This window comes from Artemia sp. Qi Xiang Cuo, chromosome 7 (genome assembly GCF_049724085.1).
Source record: "Artemia sp. Qi Xiang Cuo chromosome 7, ASM4972408v1, whole genome shotgun sequence".
NCBI classification, from domain to species: Eukaryota; Metazoa; Arthropoda; class Branchiopoda; order Anostraca; family Artemiidae; genus Artemia; species Artemia sp. Qi Xiang Cuo.
Window position 1 is genome coordinate 32180813 of NC_142800.1, and position 20985 is coordinate 32201797.

General features: G+C 34.3%; 1 protein-coding gene across 1 annotated transcript in view; it reads left to right on the forward strand.

The window, feature by feature from the left end:
- Positions 1–12384, forward strand: part of LOC148950172 (hemicentin-1-like) — a 235199-nt gene extending 222815 nt beyond the window's left edge. Inside the window, exon 15 of the mRNA XM_089091489.1 lies at positions 12196–12384. Coding sequence (XP_088947615.1) covers positions 12196–12293 — 98 coding nt within the window. The 3' untranslated portion in view covers positions 12294–12384. The remainder of the gene's footprint in view (positions 1–12195) is intronic.
- The last annotated feature ends 8601 nt before the right edge of the window (positions 12385–20985 follow it).

Here is a 20985-nt window from a genome sequence, read left to right on the forward strand (position 1 = left end):
TCTTGAAATCCCCAACCCCCCTCCCCCAAACTCAAATTTTCCAGAGGATTTTAAAATCCCCCCTTCCCCCACTTTAGTAGCTAGTACATATTTTCATCGTATTTAAATATTTTCGTTGGAAAACACACTGAAAAGCCATATTAAGAGATATATTTGTGAGGTTAGGTTAGATTAGGTCTAGGAATAACAGGTTAGGCTAGGTTAGGTTACCCTCGCTCTTGAAATCCCCCCACCCCCCTCCCCCAAACTCAAATTTTCCAGAGGATTTTAAAATCCCCCCATCCCCCACATTAGTAGCTAGTACATATTTACATCGTATTTTAAATATTTTCGTTGGAAAACACACTGAAAAGCCATACTAAGAGCTATATTTATGAGGTTAGGTTAGATTAGGTCTAGGAATAACAGGTTAGGTTAGGTTACCCTCGCTCTTGAAATCCCCCACACCCCCCTCACCCCAAACTCAAATTTTCCAGAGGATTTTAAAATCCTCCACTGAAAAGCCATATTAAGAGCTATATTTGTGAGGTTAGGTTAGGTTAGATTAGGTTAGGTTAGGTCTAGGAATAGCAGGTTAGGTTAGGTTAGATTAGGTTAAGTGGCCGGCCACTTAACCTAATCTAACCTAACCTAACCTGCTATTCCTAGACCTAACCTAACCTAATCTAACCTAACCTAACCTAACCTCACAAATATAGCTCTTAATATGGCTTTTCAGTGGAGGATTTTAAAATCCTCTGGAAAATTTGAGTTTGGGGTGAGGGGGGTGTGGGGGATTTCAAGAGCGAGGGTAACCTAACCTAGCCTAACCTGTTCTTCCTAGACCTAACCTAACCTAACCTCACAAATATAGCTCTTAGTATGGCTTTTCAGTGTGTTTTCCAATGAAAATATTTAAAATACGATGTAAATATGTACTAGCTACTAAAGTGGGGGAAGGGGGGATTTTAAAATCCTCTGGAAAATTTGAGTTTGGGGGAGGGGGGTGGGGGATTTCAAGGGCGAGGGTAACCTAACCTAGCCTAACCTGTTATTCCTAGACCTAACCTAACCTAACCTCACAAATATAGCTCTTAATATGGCTTTTCAGTGTATTTTCCAACGAAAATATTTAAATACGATGAAAATATGTACTAGCTACTAAAGTGGGGGAAGGGGGGATTTTAAAATCCTCTGGAAAATTTGAGTTTGGGGAAGGGGGTGAGGGATTTCAAGAGCGAGGGTAACCTAACCTAGCCTAACCTGTTATTCCTAGACCTAATCTAACCTAACCTCACAAATATAGCTCTTAATATGGCTTTTCAGTGTGTTTTCCAACGAAAATATTTAAAATACGATGAAAATACGTACTAGCTACTAAAGTTCCGTTTTTTTTTATAGTTTCGGCAAGCAGGTTTTACAACGAAAATATTTAAATACGTTGAAAATTAGTTCCTAGAAATTTTTTAGTTTGGGGGGGAAGGGGAGATTTTAAAATACTCTGGGAAATTTGAGTTTGGGGGAAGGGGCTGGGGGATTTCAAGAGCTAGGGTAACCCAAACTAACCTGTTATTCCTAGACCTACCCTAACCTAACCTCACAAATATAGCGCTTAGTATGGCTTTTCAGTGTGTTTTCCATCTTCGTTTTTAGTCTAATTGCGTAGGTACTAAAGGAACATTGAGAATTTTTTCTGATTTTGTTTGTGTTTTCGCACGAAAATAGCTTGTCTTTATCAAACTTAGTCATAGCTAGTTGAAACTCTGCATAAATATCTTCATTTTTAGTCTATTTGCGTAGGTACTAAAGGAACATTGAACATTTTTTCTGATTTTTGTGTGTTTTCACAAGAAAATAGCTTGTCTTTAGCAAACTTAGCCATAGCTAGTTGAAACTCTGTATAAAAATCTTCATTTTTAGTCTAATTGCGTAGGTACTAAAGGAACACTGACCATTTTCTCTGATTTTGTTTGTGTTTTTTCAAGAAAATAGCATGTCTTTATCAAACTTAGCCATAGCTAGTTGAAACTCTGCATAAATATCTTCATTTTTAGTCTAATTGCGTAGGTACTAAAGGAACACTGATCATTTTTTCTGATTTTGTTTGTGTTTTCGCAAGAAAATAGCTTGTCTTTAGCAAACTTAGCCATAGCTAGTTGAAACTCGGCATAAAAATCTTAATTTTTAGTCTAATTGAGTAGGTACTAAAGGAACATTGATCATTTTTTATGATTTTTTGTGTTTTCACAAGAAAATAGATTTTCTTTAGAAAACTAAGCAAAAGATCGTTTAAAATATGCATAAATATATACATTTTTAGTCTAATTGCGTAGGTACTAAAGTAACATTGATCATTTTTTCTGATTTTGTGTGTTTTCACAAGAAAATAGCTTGTCTTTAGCAAACTTAGCCATAGATAGTTGAAACTCTGCATATATATCTACATTTTTTGTCTAATTGCGTAGGTACTAAAGGAACATTTAAAATTTTTTCTTTTTTTTTTTTTTTTCGGTATAAAATATAGTGTCTTTATTAAGCCTAGCCATAGCTATTTGAAACTCTGAATAAATATCTTCATTTTAAGTTTAAGTAATTAGTTACTAAAGTACCATTTAACATTTTTTCTGATTTTGTGTGTTTTCGGAAGAAAATAGCTTGTCTTTAGCAAACTTAGCCATAGCTAGTTGAAACTCTGCATAAATATCTTCATTTTTAGCCTAATTGAGTTGTTACTAATGGAAAATTGTACATTTTTGGTGTTTTTTTTTGTGTTTTCGAAAGAATATAGTTTGTATTTATCAAAATTGAACATATCTATTTTAAACTCTTCATAAATATCTTCATTTTAGTCAAATTGCATAGGTACTAAAGGAATATTGAACATTTTTTCCGATTTTGTGTGTTTTCGCAAGAAAATAGTTTGTCTTGAGCAAACTTAGCCATAGCTAGTTGAAACTCTGCATAAATAGAGAAATTCTTTAATCATTTAGGGTTAACTTACCTTTTTAGGGATGAGCATTTAGGGTTCTCCTACATGCTGAACCTGAAAGTGTGTTCCCTGACATACTGGATCTGAAAGTGCAATTTCAGAAAAATTCTTTAACCTTTTAGGGTTAACTTACCCTTTTTATGGATGACTTTTTAGGGTTCTCCTACATGTTTAACCTTAAAGTGTGTTCCCTGTCATTTTTAATTTTAAATTATATTTTTCTTGGCTATTTAATATTATAAATAATAAAAACGTCTCAGGCTTATGATAATTTCAGAAAAATTCTTTAACCTTTTAGAGTTAACTTACCTTTTTATTGATAACTATTTAGGGTTCTCCAACATGCTGAACTTGAAAGTGTGTTCCCTGGCATGTTGAATCTGAAAGTCTAATTTCCATGGCGATGGACTATTCTAAAGAATAAAAAACGTCTCAGGCTTATGATAATTTCAGAAAAATTCTTTAACCTTTTAGGGTTAACTTACCTTTTTATTGATGACTATTTAGGGTTCTCCGACATGTTGAAGTTGAAAGTGTGTTCCCTGGCATGTTGAATCTGAAAGTCTAATTTTCGTGGCGATGGACTATTCTAAATAATAAAAACGTCTCAGGCTTAAGATAATTTCAGAAAAATTCTTTAACCTTTTAGGGTTAACTTACCTTTTTATGGTTGACTATTTAGGGTTATCCAACATGATGAACTTGAATGTGTGTTCCCTGGCATGTTGAATCTGAAGGTCTAGTTTTCGTGGCGACTGACTATTCTAAAGAATAAAAACGTCTCAGTCTTAAGATAATTTCAGAAAAATTCTTTAACCTTTTAGGGTTAACTTACCTTTTGAGGGTTGACTCTCTAGGGTTCTTCAACATGCTGAACTTGAAAGTGTTTTCCCTGGCATGTTGAATACTAAATTATAATTTTCATGGTGATTTAATATTCTAAATAATAAAAACGTTTTAGGATTAATATTTTTTTTGATTAAAAATAATTAAAAAATTTTAAAAAAAATAATGACATATTTAAAAAAAAAAAAGCTTAATCAATTTGATATGAGGAGGAGCAAGTTTTTGACTTTGGATATCTGATGCATTTTTCCATGTCAGGTATCTTTTCCGGTATCCATTTAGCGAAATATCTAACTCCATCTTCTGGGTCATGGACTGAATGCAGGTATTTCTCACATTTGAAGTCTTCTAAATTGAATAATGCTATGTTTTTATCACATTTTTCTAGTAAGAGTTTATCAGTTGGCACGTTTCCCTTAACATAAACAGCTTGCACACCGAAAAAACTGCATATTTCCTGAATCTCCTCTTGTACATGTTTTAGTTCATAGCCATTTTCATTATGTGGTCGTATGGTTTTAGCGTAAAAGCCATTTCGATTTATAAAATTTAGTGTTGGACTCCATCTGTTTTTCTCGTACTTATACATATTGTATCTGATGTTCCATTTATAGCAATGAATTTCACGTCGTTGATTGTCTAGGAGTAAGAAAGCTGCTTCGAATATAATGCCAGTTGCGGAATATTTCAGACCAATATATTCTGTGTCAATCACACCAAACATTATTATATCTGAAAAAAAAAGTGTTTAAATTAAATTTCATTTCTATTTTGTCACTATTAAAAGTGTTAACCCCCTCCCCAACAAAAATCATGGATTCACGCCCCCTCCCCTAAATTTAGGAAAATTGTTATAGCTAAAATCGCTAAATTTCGAAGAGAAATGGTGTACACACATGTACATGTAAAACAGTACAATTAAATGCTGTAAATCGTTAACTCAGTGTATCGTCAACAATGTTTCCCGATCACTAAAATGTTGGCAAGGATTTGTAAGATTGAAGGCTATTTTAAAAATATCCTTGCGTAAATTACGGGGTCCAAATGTGACAATTAGATAAATGTGAATAATCCATCGTGGTTCCTTCTCTTAAAACTTTGTGATAATCAATTGTGAAAAATAGGGGATTTTGAGTTTCAAATGGTGAGCATTAATTGACTAGAAATTACCCATGAAAAATATTCGCTTATGAGATAGCGGCGAAGAGATAGGTGGAATGCATAGAAAATATCAAAGATTAGAAAAAATAGCATTTTGAATTTCAAAGGCGGTGATTATTAATAGAAATTACCTAAAAATATTCACTTATGAAATATCGAAGCGATAGCAAAGATTAGAAAAGAGTGGTTTCTTTGCAAAAAAATTACATTTAGATATGTAATAGGGGTTAATATCTCACAGAGATATGTTTATATTGGGATTGAAAAAGAAAAAAAACATTGGAAGAAATAAAAAGGTAGGAAAAATACTTACATTTGCATAATCCCTCTGGGCTTGGGCACCCGAAGGACCAGGTAGTGTATGTTGGAGGGTGGATGGGGCGGCGTCGCTATGTTCTTGCGCGACTGGGCCGGCTATTTCACGATCTTGCATAGATGAGCCGGCATGGTTCACCATATTATAAGAAGCCGACCACTCTCTTTTCGGTTTTTGACAGGGCTGTATGGTGGCTGACTCGTCCTCTCGTAATGTCTAGGGTGGAGGGGGCAAGTATTATTCACAATTGGCCTTAAAAAGAAGAGAGAAAATTAGCATCAAATAATTTGTCCCTTTTTTACAGAAAGAAAGGTGTTGCCCTCGTTCCTATAATTCTGTCTAGACAAAGCATTTATCTCTGTTCACTCAAACAAAAAGTAAAAATTTCGCGAGACCTATAATATGCTTAGAAATCAAACGTTTTTATTAGACAATCAGTAGTCTATGGCCATAGGATATGAATCATTGTTTCTATTTTTACCATGTGGTTAAATATACAATATTCCGGTCTATATGTTTTAAAATAGATCGTTAGCCCATCGGTATTTAGGACAATATTATGCCAGTATAGTTTAAAATACTATTCAATTTATATATAATATTAGCTTCATGCAACTCCCAGAGACTTTTCTAGCCCTGCACTGTTTGTTTTCATTTTACACTGATGGCGGTAGAATTGAAGGCATAGCCCTCCCCCTTTAAATAATTTACTTACAAAGAATCTGTTAGAAGCAATGTAGTTCCCCCTCCCCACGGACACATAATTGTCTCAAGATCTTGTTAAAATTAATTTGAAAATAATCTCTTAAACAGGCTCTCTAACAAATACAATGTTACGAAACTACAAGCTTAATGTACAGCAATCTCTTTTTGCTTAAAACTGTTTTAATTTGACAGAAGAATAGTTCCATTGACTTGACCGCGTTTGTAAACAAAACCGGAAAAAGGGTGACAGCTAATTATAGGCCTCACATTGGAGTCTTGTGTCAAAACCAGAGCGAGCTAATAACAACAGTGACGGAAGTCAGTAGACACTTTAAATCACAATAGAGAAAGACTATAATTTCTCGAAAGAAAATTATTTCTTTTTGCGAGTATTTGGGATTGTAAAACTATGGTGGGAGGGGGTTAGGTTTTGAGGGTAAAAGAATATATTTTATGTTTTCCTCGTGAGTATAATGATGTGTGGACGGTTTGGGGGGGGGACCCCGTTGGTCCTTTGGGAGCTCGATGGGCCTTTGGGGGGCCCGGTGATGGCCTTTGAGGGTCTGGGTGGGCCTTTGGGGGCTCCGGTGGCCCTTTGGGAGCTTGGGGGGTCTTTGAGGACCGGGGATCGCCTTTGGGGGTCTGGGTGGGCCTTTGGGGGCTCCGGTGGCCCTTTGGGCGCTTGGGGGGGCCTGGGAGGACCGGGGGCTGCCTTCGGGGTTGGGGTAGGAGGATTGGAACCCTTTGGGGTTGGGTTAGAGGACCTCACAACACTGTTCAAATGAAACTTGTGTATTATAATGACCACAGAGTTTCACCATTAAATTCTCTTCTAAAATCTCTTCAAAAATCATCTTTTAAAATGTCTCTAACTGTTTCGCCGAAATAGTTCCATAACCTGTCTAAAACAGTTTCGCCCAAATAATCCCTAAACGTAATTCAGCGTGTTCCTTTTGTTTTTGGCATCTCTGCGCTAATGCATTTCAAATTAATAAGAAACCTGATTCCCGCGCTAAAACAATTCATCGCTAAGATGTTTCTTGGAGAATTGTTTCCATGGCCTTTGGCTATTAATATCCTTTGGAGTTCGACCAAAAGAGTTGTTTCCGAGGCAAAGACATTAATGACTTGGATCTATTCCTGGAGAATCGCTTCTATGCGAAAATTTTTAAAGTCTGACAGATGATGTCATTGGTTGATTGATCTGTCAAGAAAGGGGAATTAATTTGTTGTTTCTATGGGGAATTATTGATTCACGATAGGTGAATTGAGGTCGACAGCACAGGTGGTCTAACTGTTTCCGGGAAAGTCATAACATTTGGCTCGAGCAACAACAACAAATACTATTTCTGGACACCATGACATTCACGATCGATTACGCAATCAAGTTCTCGGAAATTCACTTCCCCCTCGAGTCCTCGATCAATAACATTGTTCCCGTTAGAATTCAATGCGCATGTGCAACCTTCGTTCCGGAGTCAATACACATAGAAACATCAAATAAATCGACCTTGGAAAAAGAGGTCATTGACCGATTACGCAATCATTCTCCCTAGGGATTCCATGCCCATATTTGGTGCCCCGTCAGCATTGAAAATGCCGACAGGACCACGTGGTTCTGTTCGGATCAATAGGGTCACTTCTACTTTCTCTATTATTTTCGCTGTAATTTGATCTGGTTTAGCAAATTCTCAAAATGCTCTGCCTACCTCTGTTTAACTCTTTCGTTATCGCTAATTGTGGCCCCGTTGTATCTATAACTAGGACAAGTCCAAATTGAGTACTCACTTTCAATTTTTTAATATGCCAGGACAACATTTTACTATTACGTTGTCAAACTTTATCTTTCAGATCCCGGCCAATTTTATCCATGGCCACCACTTCATACCTCTTTGGTTCATATTTGAATGCTTTCTCCATTTTTTTTTACATTCCTCTTATTTTCAAATAATCTATCAATCAGACAGTTTAAACATGTATCAATCCTTCCTCCATCTTCTATGTTGTCAAATTTAAACTCCCTAATTTAGTATTCAACTGTTCCCGGAAATGTTTCCTGTGACTCTCAATCTGGAGTGTACCAACGTCTTAACTTTCTGGAAGCTAGTTACCCTTCCAAAAATCTCATCTATAAATTAATGAACACACAACTAGATAGTGTTCTTTATTTTCAACATCAATAACAGCTCTCCTATACACACTAGTATCTTGTATTGATTCTGCCAGTCTTTGGTTTACAATAACACAATCAATAAGGTTAGCTCTCCTACCATCATATGAATACCATATCAACTTATCGGCCATTTTTAGACCAGATGATGTATTAGTTATATTTACCCCATCCTTCCTGTCTGAGTAAATAAATTCTATATCATCCAATTTCATGTTTCCTACACCTGGGAAATGAGTTTCTAAAACTCTTAATAAGTCCAGTTCGAAACGTCTGAAATCGTCAGTCAAAATGTCGATACCATGGTTATTTTATTTAAAGTCGTAATATCCCAAGTTGCAATTTTCATATTGTTGAAATAAATTGAATCAGAATATCAATCATTGAAATAAATTTGGCCTCAGAAAAAAAACAATGGTCCCAGTGCAGAGCGGGGATCAACATATCTTCTCAGGTCTACACCAAAGCGCTTTAGACGGCTTAGGACTAGACAGCAAGAAGTCCCTGGGACCTTGAGTTGAATGAAGACTTTGTCATGGGCGTAGGCAGGATTAGGCAGCATATTGTCTAGGGGGGGGGGGGGGGGCCGTCGATAGTGTGATGGAGTTTTATCAACTGCTTTTTCAGCCCCCCCCCCTCCCTACGCCCATGGACTATGTGTAATCCTGGGCCTATCTTTTTCACAAATATGGTTTTCAGCACTTGGTGATGCTCTTCAGTCAACAAGAATTGAAATCCTGGACAAACAATCTCAAGCTTATTACCTCTCAAGCTTATCCGACTCATTATACAATCTCAAGCTTATCCGAATCATTATATTTTCATGCCAACGAATATTACCTCCGACTCATTACGTTTTCATGCCAACGAATATTAAGCTACAAAGGGGTGGAAACTCATAGTAGAAAAAGAAACAGTTATTTTTCTAGAAAATGTGAGTCTTTGCTTTTATTCCTCTTTTTGTGCGCCACCCTTTATACGATGTCCGCCCATCATTGGTTTCCATTTATTCTGCATTTCAAGCTTTTTGTTTTTTTAACCTTTGATAGGATCATTGAAAAAAAATCTAATAAGACAAAATTAATACGAAGAGTAGCATGCTTAACTATCGTTCTGAATATAAAATAATTTAAGGCAAATATTTAATAGACATGAACGTTTAAAATTTCTACCTCATTAATCTTGATATTCCCAGCAACAATCACCTGATGAGGCTGAAATGGAAACTGATCAAGAGCGTGATTAATTATCTACCATTTAAAATATTTGCTCTATATACTGATCAAAAATTAGTACCAGGAGACCGAGTTTCGCTCGGTTCCTGGCACTCAACATTCGGCAACCATGTATGTAGGTGATTTTTGAATTACGCAATAGCAGAATTATCCTGTTACTCTTCGATTTCAAGTCTTGAGGTAGTAAATCAACAATTTTAATTGAATTCAATGACGCATTTGAAGCAATGAAGCATTTCAGACGTAATTCCTAACAAGACAAAATATGCCAATTGTCGTTTTTCTTTATAAAAACAAGAAAGATAACACAGCTTTTAAATGAGTAATATTATCAACATCTCTCATTTTTTGTAATGTTTAATGATCTAGGTCAGTGATGAATTCAGAATATGGCCTGAATTCAATTCCTCCTCTCTTTGTATCCTTCACAAAATCATACATTTTATGGGATTTGTAATATCGTGGGATTTATTGTGATTCTCGTTGTTTCTCCTCTTCTAACTGCCGATTTCGTTGTCCATCATTTTCATTTGTGACTCGTTGTGATACTTTTTGTCTAAAGGCAGTCTTCTAAAGGTAGTGTTCACACTCTAAAGGCAGTCTTCATATGTAATCGCAGCCTTTGCATGGTGTGATGCTTGTTACCGCATGTCTTCTACGGATCTAAGTGTGCCTAAATAACGCATTAGCATAATTATCTTGTTATTCTTTATATTTAGGTCATAGGGCAGTAAATCAATATCAGTTTCAATTTCAAATATCAGTTTCAAATCAGTTTCAATTTAGTTAAAAAATTTTGGCGTAATTTCAATCCCCTATTCCTGTTTATCTTTCATAGAAACACAGTTTTCACAAGATTTATATTCTCCTGGGAGACGATCGACAATCTCAGCCTAATTTTATTCCATTGTACATTCTGAAACATCTAAATTACGAAATGGCATAATTACCGTGTTATTCTTTAGTTTTAAGTCACATTTTCGCTTCCAATTCAATATGATATTTGCTATTTATTGTTCTATACCTTTTTATTTAGTTGTTTCAGTCATTTGTCATCATTTGTAATTTTGCATGCGCCATAGATACTAAAACGATACGACCATCCCTGGGGAAAAATGATGTAATTTTTGCTCTTTGAATGTAGGCTATATACAAGTAAATGTAAATGTGACGTCCCTTACATGATTTTCTTTCCATGAGCTCATCTCTTTTTACCTGTTTACCGTTCACAGATGCAAAATAACTTTACTCGGTTCCATGGGTGGTTAAGGAATTCAGGCGAGGATTCATTTCCTCCTTCCTGTGTATTTTCGAAGGTGCTAAAATAACATGTTTGTTTATTCTAGGGTGAAAAATCAGCAATTTCAATAAAAAAATTCTGGCATGAATTCATTTTTCTCCTTCCTGTTTTTCCTTCACAGACTCAGACACGCTAAACTAACACGTTCCTTCATTCCATTGAATTTTGCTTTGTCTTCTAGCCGCATATTTGGTGAGCAACAATTTGGTTTACGGTTCAATGTGGTTTTTGCTGTTTCTCGTTCCATGCATTTTTTAGCCGTTCAGAGTAATTTGTCATCTTGTGTAAACTTTCATGCGTCATACATGCTAAAACAATATGACCATTCCTGGGAGGGAATGATGCAATTTTTTATCTTAAAATAAGTGGACGTCACTCGCATGCTTTCTCCCCCTCCCCCCAAATTCAGGCTCTAAACAAATTTTTCGAATCTCATGACCTATCTAGATCTTTTTTTTAAACCATTAAATCTCAGGATTCAATTTTCAAAATAGTATGGAGCCATTTCCAAGAAAAAATTTATTTACGTATACTTGTATGCATAAATACACAGTTGTTTGTTTAAGGAGAGTAGATATTGAAGCATGGGAGGGTCTTGGGCTGTACCATTGTTCATGTATTTATAACAATTGGCATGGTCTTGGAGTGACTCGACACATTTTTTTTTTTTTTTTTGCTTTGAATATTATAATATTACCATGGGTGACGGCTTGAACAAAAAAAAATATGCAAATCGAGGTTCGTTAGATCTGTAAAGAATAAACCACGAACCACAGTACCTAAAAATTAAAAAGCAAAACGTTTTAAGAAAACTAGCAACTGTGGTAAATTGTCATTTATAGCTGACAAATGACATTATCTAAATGAGTCTTGACAGTAAAAATTTTTGAAAACAAATTTAAATGAATTTTAAAAAATAGTCTGGAACCCCTAAAAAATGGCCTCGGATCAAAATAAAAGTACACCTCTGGAATTACCATGTATGTAAACTGCATATAGAAAGCTTACAGTTCCCTGGCTTGAACAACAAGGAAAAAAACTTTTTAGCATAAGCATTACCGATGTGTCTTCTTTTTTTCTGTTTTTTTTTCTGCAGATAGCGAGGCACTAAAACATCATATACAGCTTTTTAAGGATTCATTTTAAAGATAATTCCTACATATATGTGCCTTTGTGATTATCAAAGCATAATATGTAGAATTTTTTTTTACAAAAAATGCATCTTCGCATAGAAGATGAATAATGACGTCATAATCATTGCATGTAACCGTAAAAACGATAAGAGTAAAATTATATGATGACATCAGTTTCTATAACGTCAGTAAACAATGACTTTATACCGTCAGTATATAAAAGGGTCTAAGGTCACGTCGTCTTAACAGTTTAATTTATGGTAAAGAATTTTTATCTAAAAGCAGCGATTCTGAATATATACTTTAAAAATCGATTTAACTCATTAAACTTAAACTAAGGTTTATTTGTCTTATTTATTAGGTGAATGCAACATGAATGTCGTGCCATTAAATTCGTCTCTAAGAGATCTATCACAACGAGACATTGGAAACCTGGCATATCCGCCGAATCAATTCTAGGTCATCAATTCGTTGCTGCTGGAAGTGCCTTAAGTTTAAGTGTTTACTGGGCTTGATTGTAGTTGATGTAGTTTGTTTTTAGCTGATTTGAAATTTAAAAAGGGGGATGAATTTCTTTTTTGTTAAAATTTTAGTGAATAAAAAATGAAACATTAAAGTTATCTATGCATGAGAAATTGTAACCAAGCTCAACAATGTAGCATAAATGGCCAACGACAATTTATTTCTAACGTTCAAACTGAATTTATAGCTTTATGTAAGTACATAAGTCTCTTTGTTTTGAATTCTCTTTCTGCTTCTTCTTTGAAATTTAAAAATAAAAAGTTTAAAAAATTGTTACTATATAGATCTTTGCAAATCTTATTTTAACAATCTATAGGTATGTAAGAAGCAGTGGTTAACCCTTGTGTAGTAACAGAATACAAGAAGATTTGATATTGTTCAGTTGTCCTTATAGAATTCTAGAGATGAAGTTTTGCTCTGCAGTGGAGAAATATCCAGCGGAGCGGAATAAGCAGCAGAATAGCGCTGCCTAAGTAAAGAGGAAATTGGGCTCTATGTATTACTTTTTTTAACCAAGGCACTTAATATGGAAGAAGTTGTCGTAGAAAGTTTGAAGAGGGGTTAATCGATTGGAAATCAAAAGTTCTAGTGTCTTTTTAAGAGTGAATGGGGGTGATGGACATTTGGACAATCAGCCTTCCTCCCACGCCCATCAATTCCCCAAGCACATATAATCAAAATTTTAAGATAGGCATTTTGTTCAGTATAATCAAAAGTGTTCATTTTGTTCAAGATAATTGAAAGTTCCTCAAGGATGTCAGATAAAAATTTTGAGGTAGGGTTTTTGTTCAGCATAACTGAAAAATCCAATAACCATGCATCTGGGAATAACATGACCTTCCGCAGACCTTGCGGCAAGGGCTGTAAGCTGTGCAATTCGTCTATTGCTTTCAACTAGTATTTTCTTTTATTGGGGAAGAGGGGACATGTTTGATCCTTGGTATGAAAACATGCTAAGGGCATGAAGATGAAGTTTTCAGGACATTTGGAGGAGAGTCTGGAACTAAGTCAAAACATAAAATGTGTATGCAAGTTTTAAAAGGGCGTATTGCAGGAACTTTCGGGAAGTTGTGACTTTCAGAAATGATGAGGAGGATATTCAATTGACCAAAGGGTAATTTGTGCGCGCAGCTACTACTACTTCTGCTATTACTTCTGCTACTAACTACAGCTACTTCTAGTGCAACTACTATTAAGGCTAAGTTTTATGGTATGTTGAGGCGGAAATTGAACTAAATCAAAACATACTTTGTGCATGCAGTTTGTCAAAAGGGCGTACTTGTAATATTTTAGGAACAAATTATAATATTAAGTTAAATCTTATAGGGTTTATATGTTAAAGGGGGTGTTGAGTTTACCAAAAGGCACTATGTGCATACTACTATTACTACAACCACTACCACTATTATTACTACTACTTATACTGCCACTGCTACTGTTGCTACTACTAATATTAATGATACTGCTGTTACTACAGCTGAAGCTAAAAGTATTAAATGAAAAATTGATGAGAATCTTGAGGGAATGTTAAAATTAGTCAAAATATACTATGTGCATGCAGGTTGTCAAAAGGGTACATCAGCAATATCTCAGGAAGAGTTTAGGGTATTAAGTTGAAATATTCATGGCACGGTGAGGTGGATGCTCAATTAACCAAAAGGGAATATGCGCTTGCTAAAACTGCTGCTACTACTGCTTATACTACTGTTAATTTTACTACTATCACTAAGAGTACTACTACTGCTAAGGGTAGGCATATTAAGGACAAAATTTCAGGGAATAATCAGGGGAAAGTATGTTTGAACTAAATCAAAACAAAATTTATGCATTCAGGCTGTTAAAAGGGGCTTATCAGCAATACCATACGAACCGATTAAAGTATCAAGTTGAAATTTACAGGGTATTATGTTGACATAACCCAAAACCTGTATGTTCTTGCTACTACTACTTCTACAGCAAATACTGCTACCACCTCTTCTGCTACTGCTACTAATACTACTACTTCTGCTACTAGTACGACTACTTATGCAATTAATACTACTACTACTAATACTACTACTAGTAAAACCATTACTAGTACTACTACTACTGCTATTACTACTACTACTACTACTGCTACTGGTATTACTGCTAATGCTATACTACTACTACTTCTTCTACTAAAACCATTACTACTGCTGCTACTACTACTAGTGATGCTACTAATACTAAGGCTAAGGGTATTAAGGTAAAAATTTCTGGGATGGTTGAATAGATGTTGAACTAAATCAAAACACACTATGTGCATGCACCTGTCAAGAGGGGTGTATCAGAAATATCCCAGGAATCAATTACGGTATTAAGTTGAAACTTTCAGGGTATGATTAGGTGGATGTTCAACAAACCAAAATGCGCTATCTGCAGCTGCTACTACTGCCACTACTACTAAGACTACTACTACTATGGCTAAGGGTAACAAAGTGAATCTTTCAGGAATTGTTTAGAAGGGTGTTTAACTAAATGAAAACACACGATGTACATGTAAGTCGCCAAAAGGGTTACCTCGGGAATGGCTTAGAGCATGAAGTTAAAGCTTTTAGGGTATGTTGAGGTGGAGGTTGAACTGACCAAATGTCGCTATGTCCTTAGTACTATTGCTACTGATAATATGATGACTGGTACTAATAGGCTAATGGTGTTAAGGTGAAGTTTCAGGGAGTTTTTGGGGGGTTGAACTCAATCAAAGCACACAATTTGTCATTCATCTTACTATCTTATTCATTGTATTATTTCCACTTATTCATTTCAAATAGTGATTCACAACAGCCGTGGGGCTTTGCACCCCAGTTCTCCTGACTTAAGTTTTTTACCGAGTCACAAACAAGGGGATTTCTCCCCTCGTCCCCATAGATACACTTCTGTCTCTTCGTAGATAAGATGAAAGTAGACTTATTGGTCCATGCGAAAATTCAGACAACAATGTTTTCCTGAATTTACTTTATAAGATGAAGTGTATCCAAATAGTACTTGGCGAAATGCAAAAATACTATTAGATTTTTTACTACTTGAGGTTGGAAGATATTCAAAAATTCTCCTTTCCTTGAGAGAGCTTTCAATGTTGCTTTTCTGACAGTAATGAATGTTAATTCCAAGCCGTCTTTATTTATGGAAGGATATAATGTCTTGAAGTACACATCACCTTATAATTCCTAATTTGGTTTTAATAATGGTAATATAAATCCCTTTGCTCGATTAGGAAATACAAAAATAATCCCAGTGTCAGAGAAGAAAAAACATCTAAAGAAAAATAGAGAATTTCACGAAAATATAATAAATATCCTTGTTTCATCTCCTTATATTACTTGAGAGGACCTCAAACAGAGATTCTTCAGAGCTCATTCAGAGGTTATATCAAAGATAACTTTGACATTTGCAAACTCTGTCGAAGAAAGTCGTTAAATAGACTATTCGAGTACTTTTTGTATGACAGTATCATGGGGTGTTTTGAATCTACCATTGAGACTTAATGGCTTTGTATTTTTATTTTACGTGAAAAAAGAGATATCAGATATAAGGCCTTTCTAAGCACCATAAACAATCAAAGGTACTAATAAGAGTTGTCATGGTTAGTGCTACAGTTCTAGATATACTGTTAGCACTTTTAATTGATTTTTTTATACTTCTAGTGCTGCTTGTAAATAATTAAATTTCGGGTACATAATTTACTCTACAATTTTAATCAAATCGTACTAGTTGTTAATTTTTCAACTGATAACACTTTGCAACTGTATTTTTGCGAAAAATCGGACGAAACTAGGTTTCCTTAGTTTTTGTGATTAGCCTAAAATTGTCAGTGACAAGTAAAATAGCTTGTAAACGGAATTTGGTCTATTCTGAATTCCCTTCCCCCTAAAGACTATTTTCGGCTTTTGGCAAACCCTTAAAGAAAAATTTATGGACATCTTTGCTTGTATTGCTGTTTTAAGACATGAAAATCTAGAATAATTCGAAGATAATAGTAGAGTGCTACATTATACTTTGCTTGGCTTATGTTCCTTACCATGCTATTTGCTTGGCTTATGTTCCTTACCATGATATTTGCTTGCAGCACGTTCCTTGGTACCTTTCCTAGCAAAGCGATCAAACATCTTTTGGAACTAGGAGCGAGATTGTGTAATGCAACCAGACTGGTTTCGTTTCACGGGTTCATTAATAGAACAACTAATGTTTTTGAAAAGGGTAATTACTTCTAAGTTCAATAACCAAATTAAACCTCCGATGATTATGAGTACGTCATGGGTAATTAAAGAATGATGAATGGAATGCTGTGGTTAGAATGGTTTTAAGTTGAAAATTGGACAATTTGCGTAAAAATAACTCTATTTGGGATTTTTTTTTGCAAAAAGGAATTTGCGAAAAAGGAATTTGCGTTGGTTAAAAGGAATTTGCGTTGGTTAAGAATGCGTCACGGGTAATTAAAGAATGATGAATGGAATGCATCAACAATACAACGAATATGCTCAGATACGTAATAGATTTGACGCCTACAAGAGACATTGGTACAAGGTGTTTAATAGATTAACTGGCTTTATATCCTTTTGCGTAACAGCTAATTCAATTTGCTAAAAAAAGTATAGCAATTTGCGAATTGGAACGTATGAACGATATTAATTTTTGATTGGATGTGAATGATCCTAATTAGTGATCGGATCGTATGAAGGTGGAGAAAAAGGGTTAGACTGATTATCAGATAAGGTAACCTCGAAGGAATTGTTAACTCAGGCAATTTGTTAGGAATTTGGAATACCATCAGTCTATGAAAATGGTCAACAATGATAAAATGTTCTTGTGACTTGACCTAGCTTTACTTCTTCGATGTGTTCTTTATGAAACACAAGTGGCGTTTGCACAGTGTTGTCAATTTAAAATAGGGTCTAACTTTATAGTATACTAAAAAAGGTGATACTAATAGAGATGTAGATTTCAAGAAAATAATTTTAAAAATTAAATTCAGAACAATCTATAAGATTCCTTACAAGAAAAGTAGTGAGATGCATATAAGTATGAACCGTCAAGGATCAGAAGCACCAATGATCCTAACCACCAGGGACCTCAACCCCCACAGGTACCCTATCCCCAAACTCCACGGGGCCCCCTCCCCTCCCACTTTTTGGCCCACCTCCCATTTTTTTGAATTTTTTTGAAGTTTTTTTTAACTTTTTTTTATTTATCTTTTTAACATGATATATTTTTTCAACTTTTTTTTACATCTCTAAATCATATCAGAAAAATAGAATGACACTTTTGATTTAAATTTTAAAATATATTCTTGTGCATACCCATACTCCTATTGATAAGGACTGATGGTTCTCATTCAATATTTTTTCATGAAAAACAAAATGTTTTTTTTAACTAATTTTTTTTGGACTTCGAAATTATTCAACTTTTTTTTTAAATCTCTAAATCATATCATAAAAATAGAATGACACCATTGGTGCCCATAAGGGGGGCAGGCGGGGGTGCTAGTCCCCTCCTGGCTGAATGATACTGCCTTATTTTTATATTTTTGTTTTGAAATTTATATTACATAGCATTAAAAGTGCTAATTAGACAAGGTAAGCCCCCCTTGGAATTCAGCCTATGGGCGCTCATGAATGACGCTGTTGATTTAAGTTTTAAAACATATTCATGTGCATACCCAAACTCCTATTGATGAGGACTGATGGTTCTCATTCAATATTTTTCATGAAAAACAAACTATTTTTTTAACTAATTTTTTTTGGACTTCGAAATTATTCAACTTTTTTTAATTTTTTAACATGGTATTATTTTTCAGCTTTTTTTTACATCTCTAAATCATATCAGAAAAATAGAATGAAACTATGATTTAAATTTTAAAACATATTCTTGTGCATACCCATGCTCCTATTGATGACGACTGAAGGTTCTAATTCAATATTTTTTCATGAAAAACAAACTTTTGTTTTAAAAAAATTTTTTTGGACTTCGAAATTATTCAACTTTTTTTTAAAATGGTATTTTTTTCAACTTTTTTTACATGACTAAATCATATCAGAAAAATAGAATGATACTTTTAATTTAAATTTTAAAACATATTCTTGTGCATACGCATACTCCTATTGATGAGGAATGATGGTTCTCATTCAATATTTTTTCATGAAAAACAAACTTTTTTTTAACATGGTATTTTTTCAACTTTTTTTACATCTCTAAATAATATCAGAAAAATAGAATGAGACTTTTGATTTAAATTTTAAAACATATTCTTGTGCATACCCATACTCCTATTGATGAGGACTGATGGTTCTCATTCAATATTTTTTCATGAAAAACAAACCCTTTTTTTAAATAATTTTTTTTTTGGACTTCGAAACTAGTCACCTTTTTTTTTATTTTTTAACATGGTATTTTTTTCCACTTTTTTTTACATCTCTAAATCATATCAGAAAAATAGAATGACACTTTTGATTTAAATTTTAAAACATATTCTTGTGCATACACATACTCCTATTGATGAGGACTGTTGGTTCTCCTTCAATATTTTCTCATGAAAAACAAACAATTTTTTTAAGTAAATTATTTTTTGGACTTCGAACTTATTCAACTTTTTTTTACATCTCTAAATCATATCAGAAAAATAGAATGACACTTTTGATTTAAAATTTAAAACATATTCTTGTGCATACGCATACTCCTATTGATCAGGACTGATGGTTCTCATTCAATATTTTTTCATGAAAAACAAACTATTTTTTTTAACTAAATTTTTTTTGGACTTCGAAATTACTCAACTTTTTTTTAACTATTTTTAATTCTCTAACATGGTAATTTTTTCAACTTTTTTACGTCTCTAGATCATATCATAAAAATATAATGATACTTTTGATTTAAATTTTAAAACATATTCTTGTGCATACCCATACTCCTATCGAGAAAGACATGTATTGGAACAAGCAAACCCGCCCAGACACACAGGCAAAAAGAGTGAGAGAGACAAAACACATACAAAACGTAGATTCAGACACACAAACCGAGAAAGACATGCATTGCAATAAGCAAACAGCCGCCCAGACACACAGGCAAAAAGAGTGAGAGAGAGAGAGAGGCAAAAACACATACAAATACGTAGATTCAGACATACATACCGAGAAAGACATTTAATTGGAATAAGCAAACACCCGCCCGGACACATAGGCAAAAAAGAGTGAGAGAGACAAAAATGCATACAAATACGTAGGTTCAAACACACAAACCGAGAGAGACATGCATTTGGAATAAGCAAACACCCTCCCCCCCAGACACACAGGCAGAAAGAGTGAGAGACAAAAACACATACAAATACGTAGATTCAGACACACAAATCGAGAAAGACATGCACTGGAATAAGCAAACACCCGCCCAGACACACAGGCAAAAAGAGTGAGAGAGACAAAAAACACATACAAATACGTAGATTCAGACACAAAAACCGAGAAAGACATGCATTGGAATAAGCAAACACCCGCCAGACACACAGGCAAAAAAAGTGAGAGAGATAAAAACACATAGAAATACGTAGATTCAGACACAAAGACCGAGAAAGACATGCATTGAAATAAACGAACAACCGCCAAGATACATAGGCGAAACGAGTGGGAGAGACAAAAACACAAACAAATACGTAGCTTCAGACACAAAAATCGTGAAAGACATGCACTGGAATAAGCAAACACCCGTCCACACATACACACAGGCAAAAAGACGGAGAGAGACAAAAACATATACAAATGCGTAGATTCAGACACAAAAACCGAAAAAGACACAGGCAAAAAGAGTGTACCCCCGTGACGACGCATACATAGTGAGAGAGACATGCAAAGTCGAAGTAGCTTTATTTCATTTTAAGGTTAATTTAGACTAGGTTACGTGCGCGCACGTCAAAAAAATACCATGTTAAAAAATACATAAAATTAAAAAAAAAGGTTGAATAATTTCGAAGTCCAAAAAAATTTAGTTAAAAAAATAGTTTGTTTTTCATGAAAAAATATTGAATGAGAACCATCAGTCCTCATTTAATAGGAGTATGGGTATGCACAAGAATATGTTTTAAAATTTAAATCAAGTGTCAATCTATTTTTTTGATATGATTTAGAGATGTAAATCACATTGAATAATTTCGAAGTCCTAAAAAAACTTAGTTAAAAAAAACAGTTTGTTTTTCATAAAAAAATATTGAATGAGAACCATCAGTCCTCATCAATAGGAGTATGGGTATGCACAAGAATATGTTTAAAAATTTAAATAAAAAGTGTCATTCTATTTTTCTGATATGATTTAGAGATGTAAAAAAAAGTTGAAAAAAATACCATGTTAACAAATAAAAAAATTAAAAAAAGTTGTTTGTTTTTCATGAAAAAATATTGAATGAGAACAATCAGTCCTCATCAATAGGAGTATTGGTATGCACATGAATATGTTTTAAAATTTAAATCAAAAGACTCATTCTATTTTTCTGATATAATTTACAGATGTAAAAAAAGTTGAAAAAATATATCATGTTAGAAAATAAATAAAAAAAAGTTTAAAAAACTTCAAAAAAAACTTAAAAAATGGGAGGGGGCCAAAAAGTTGGAGGGGAGGGGACCCTTTG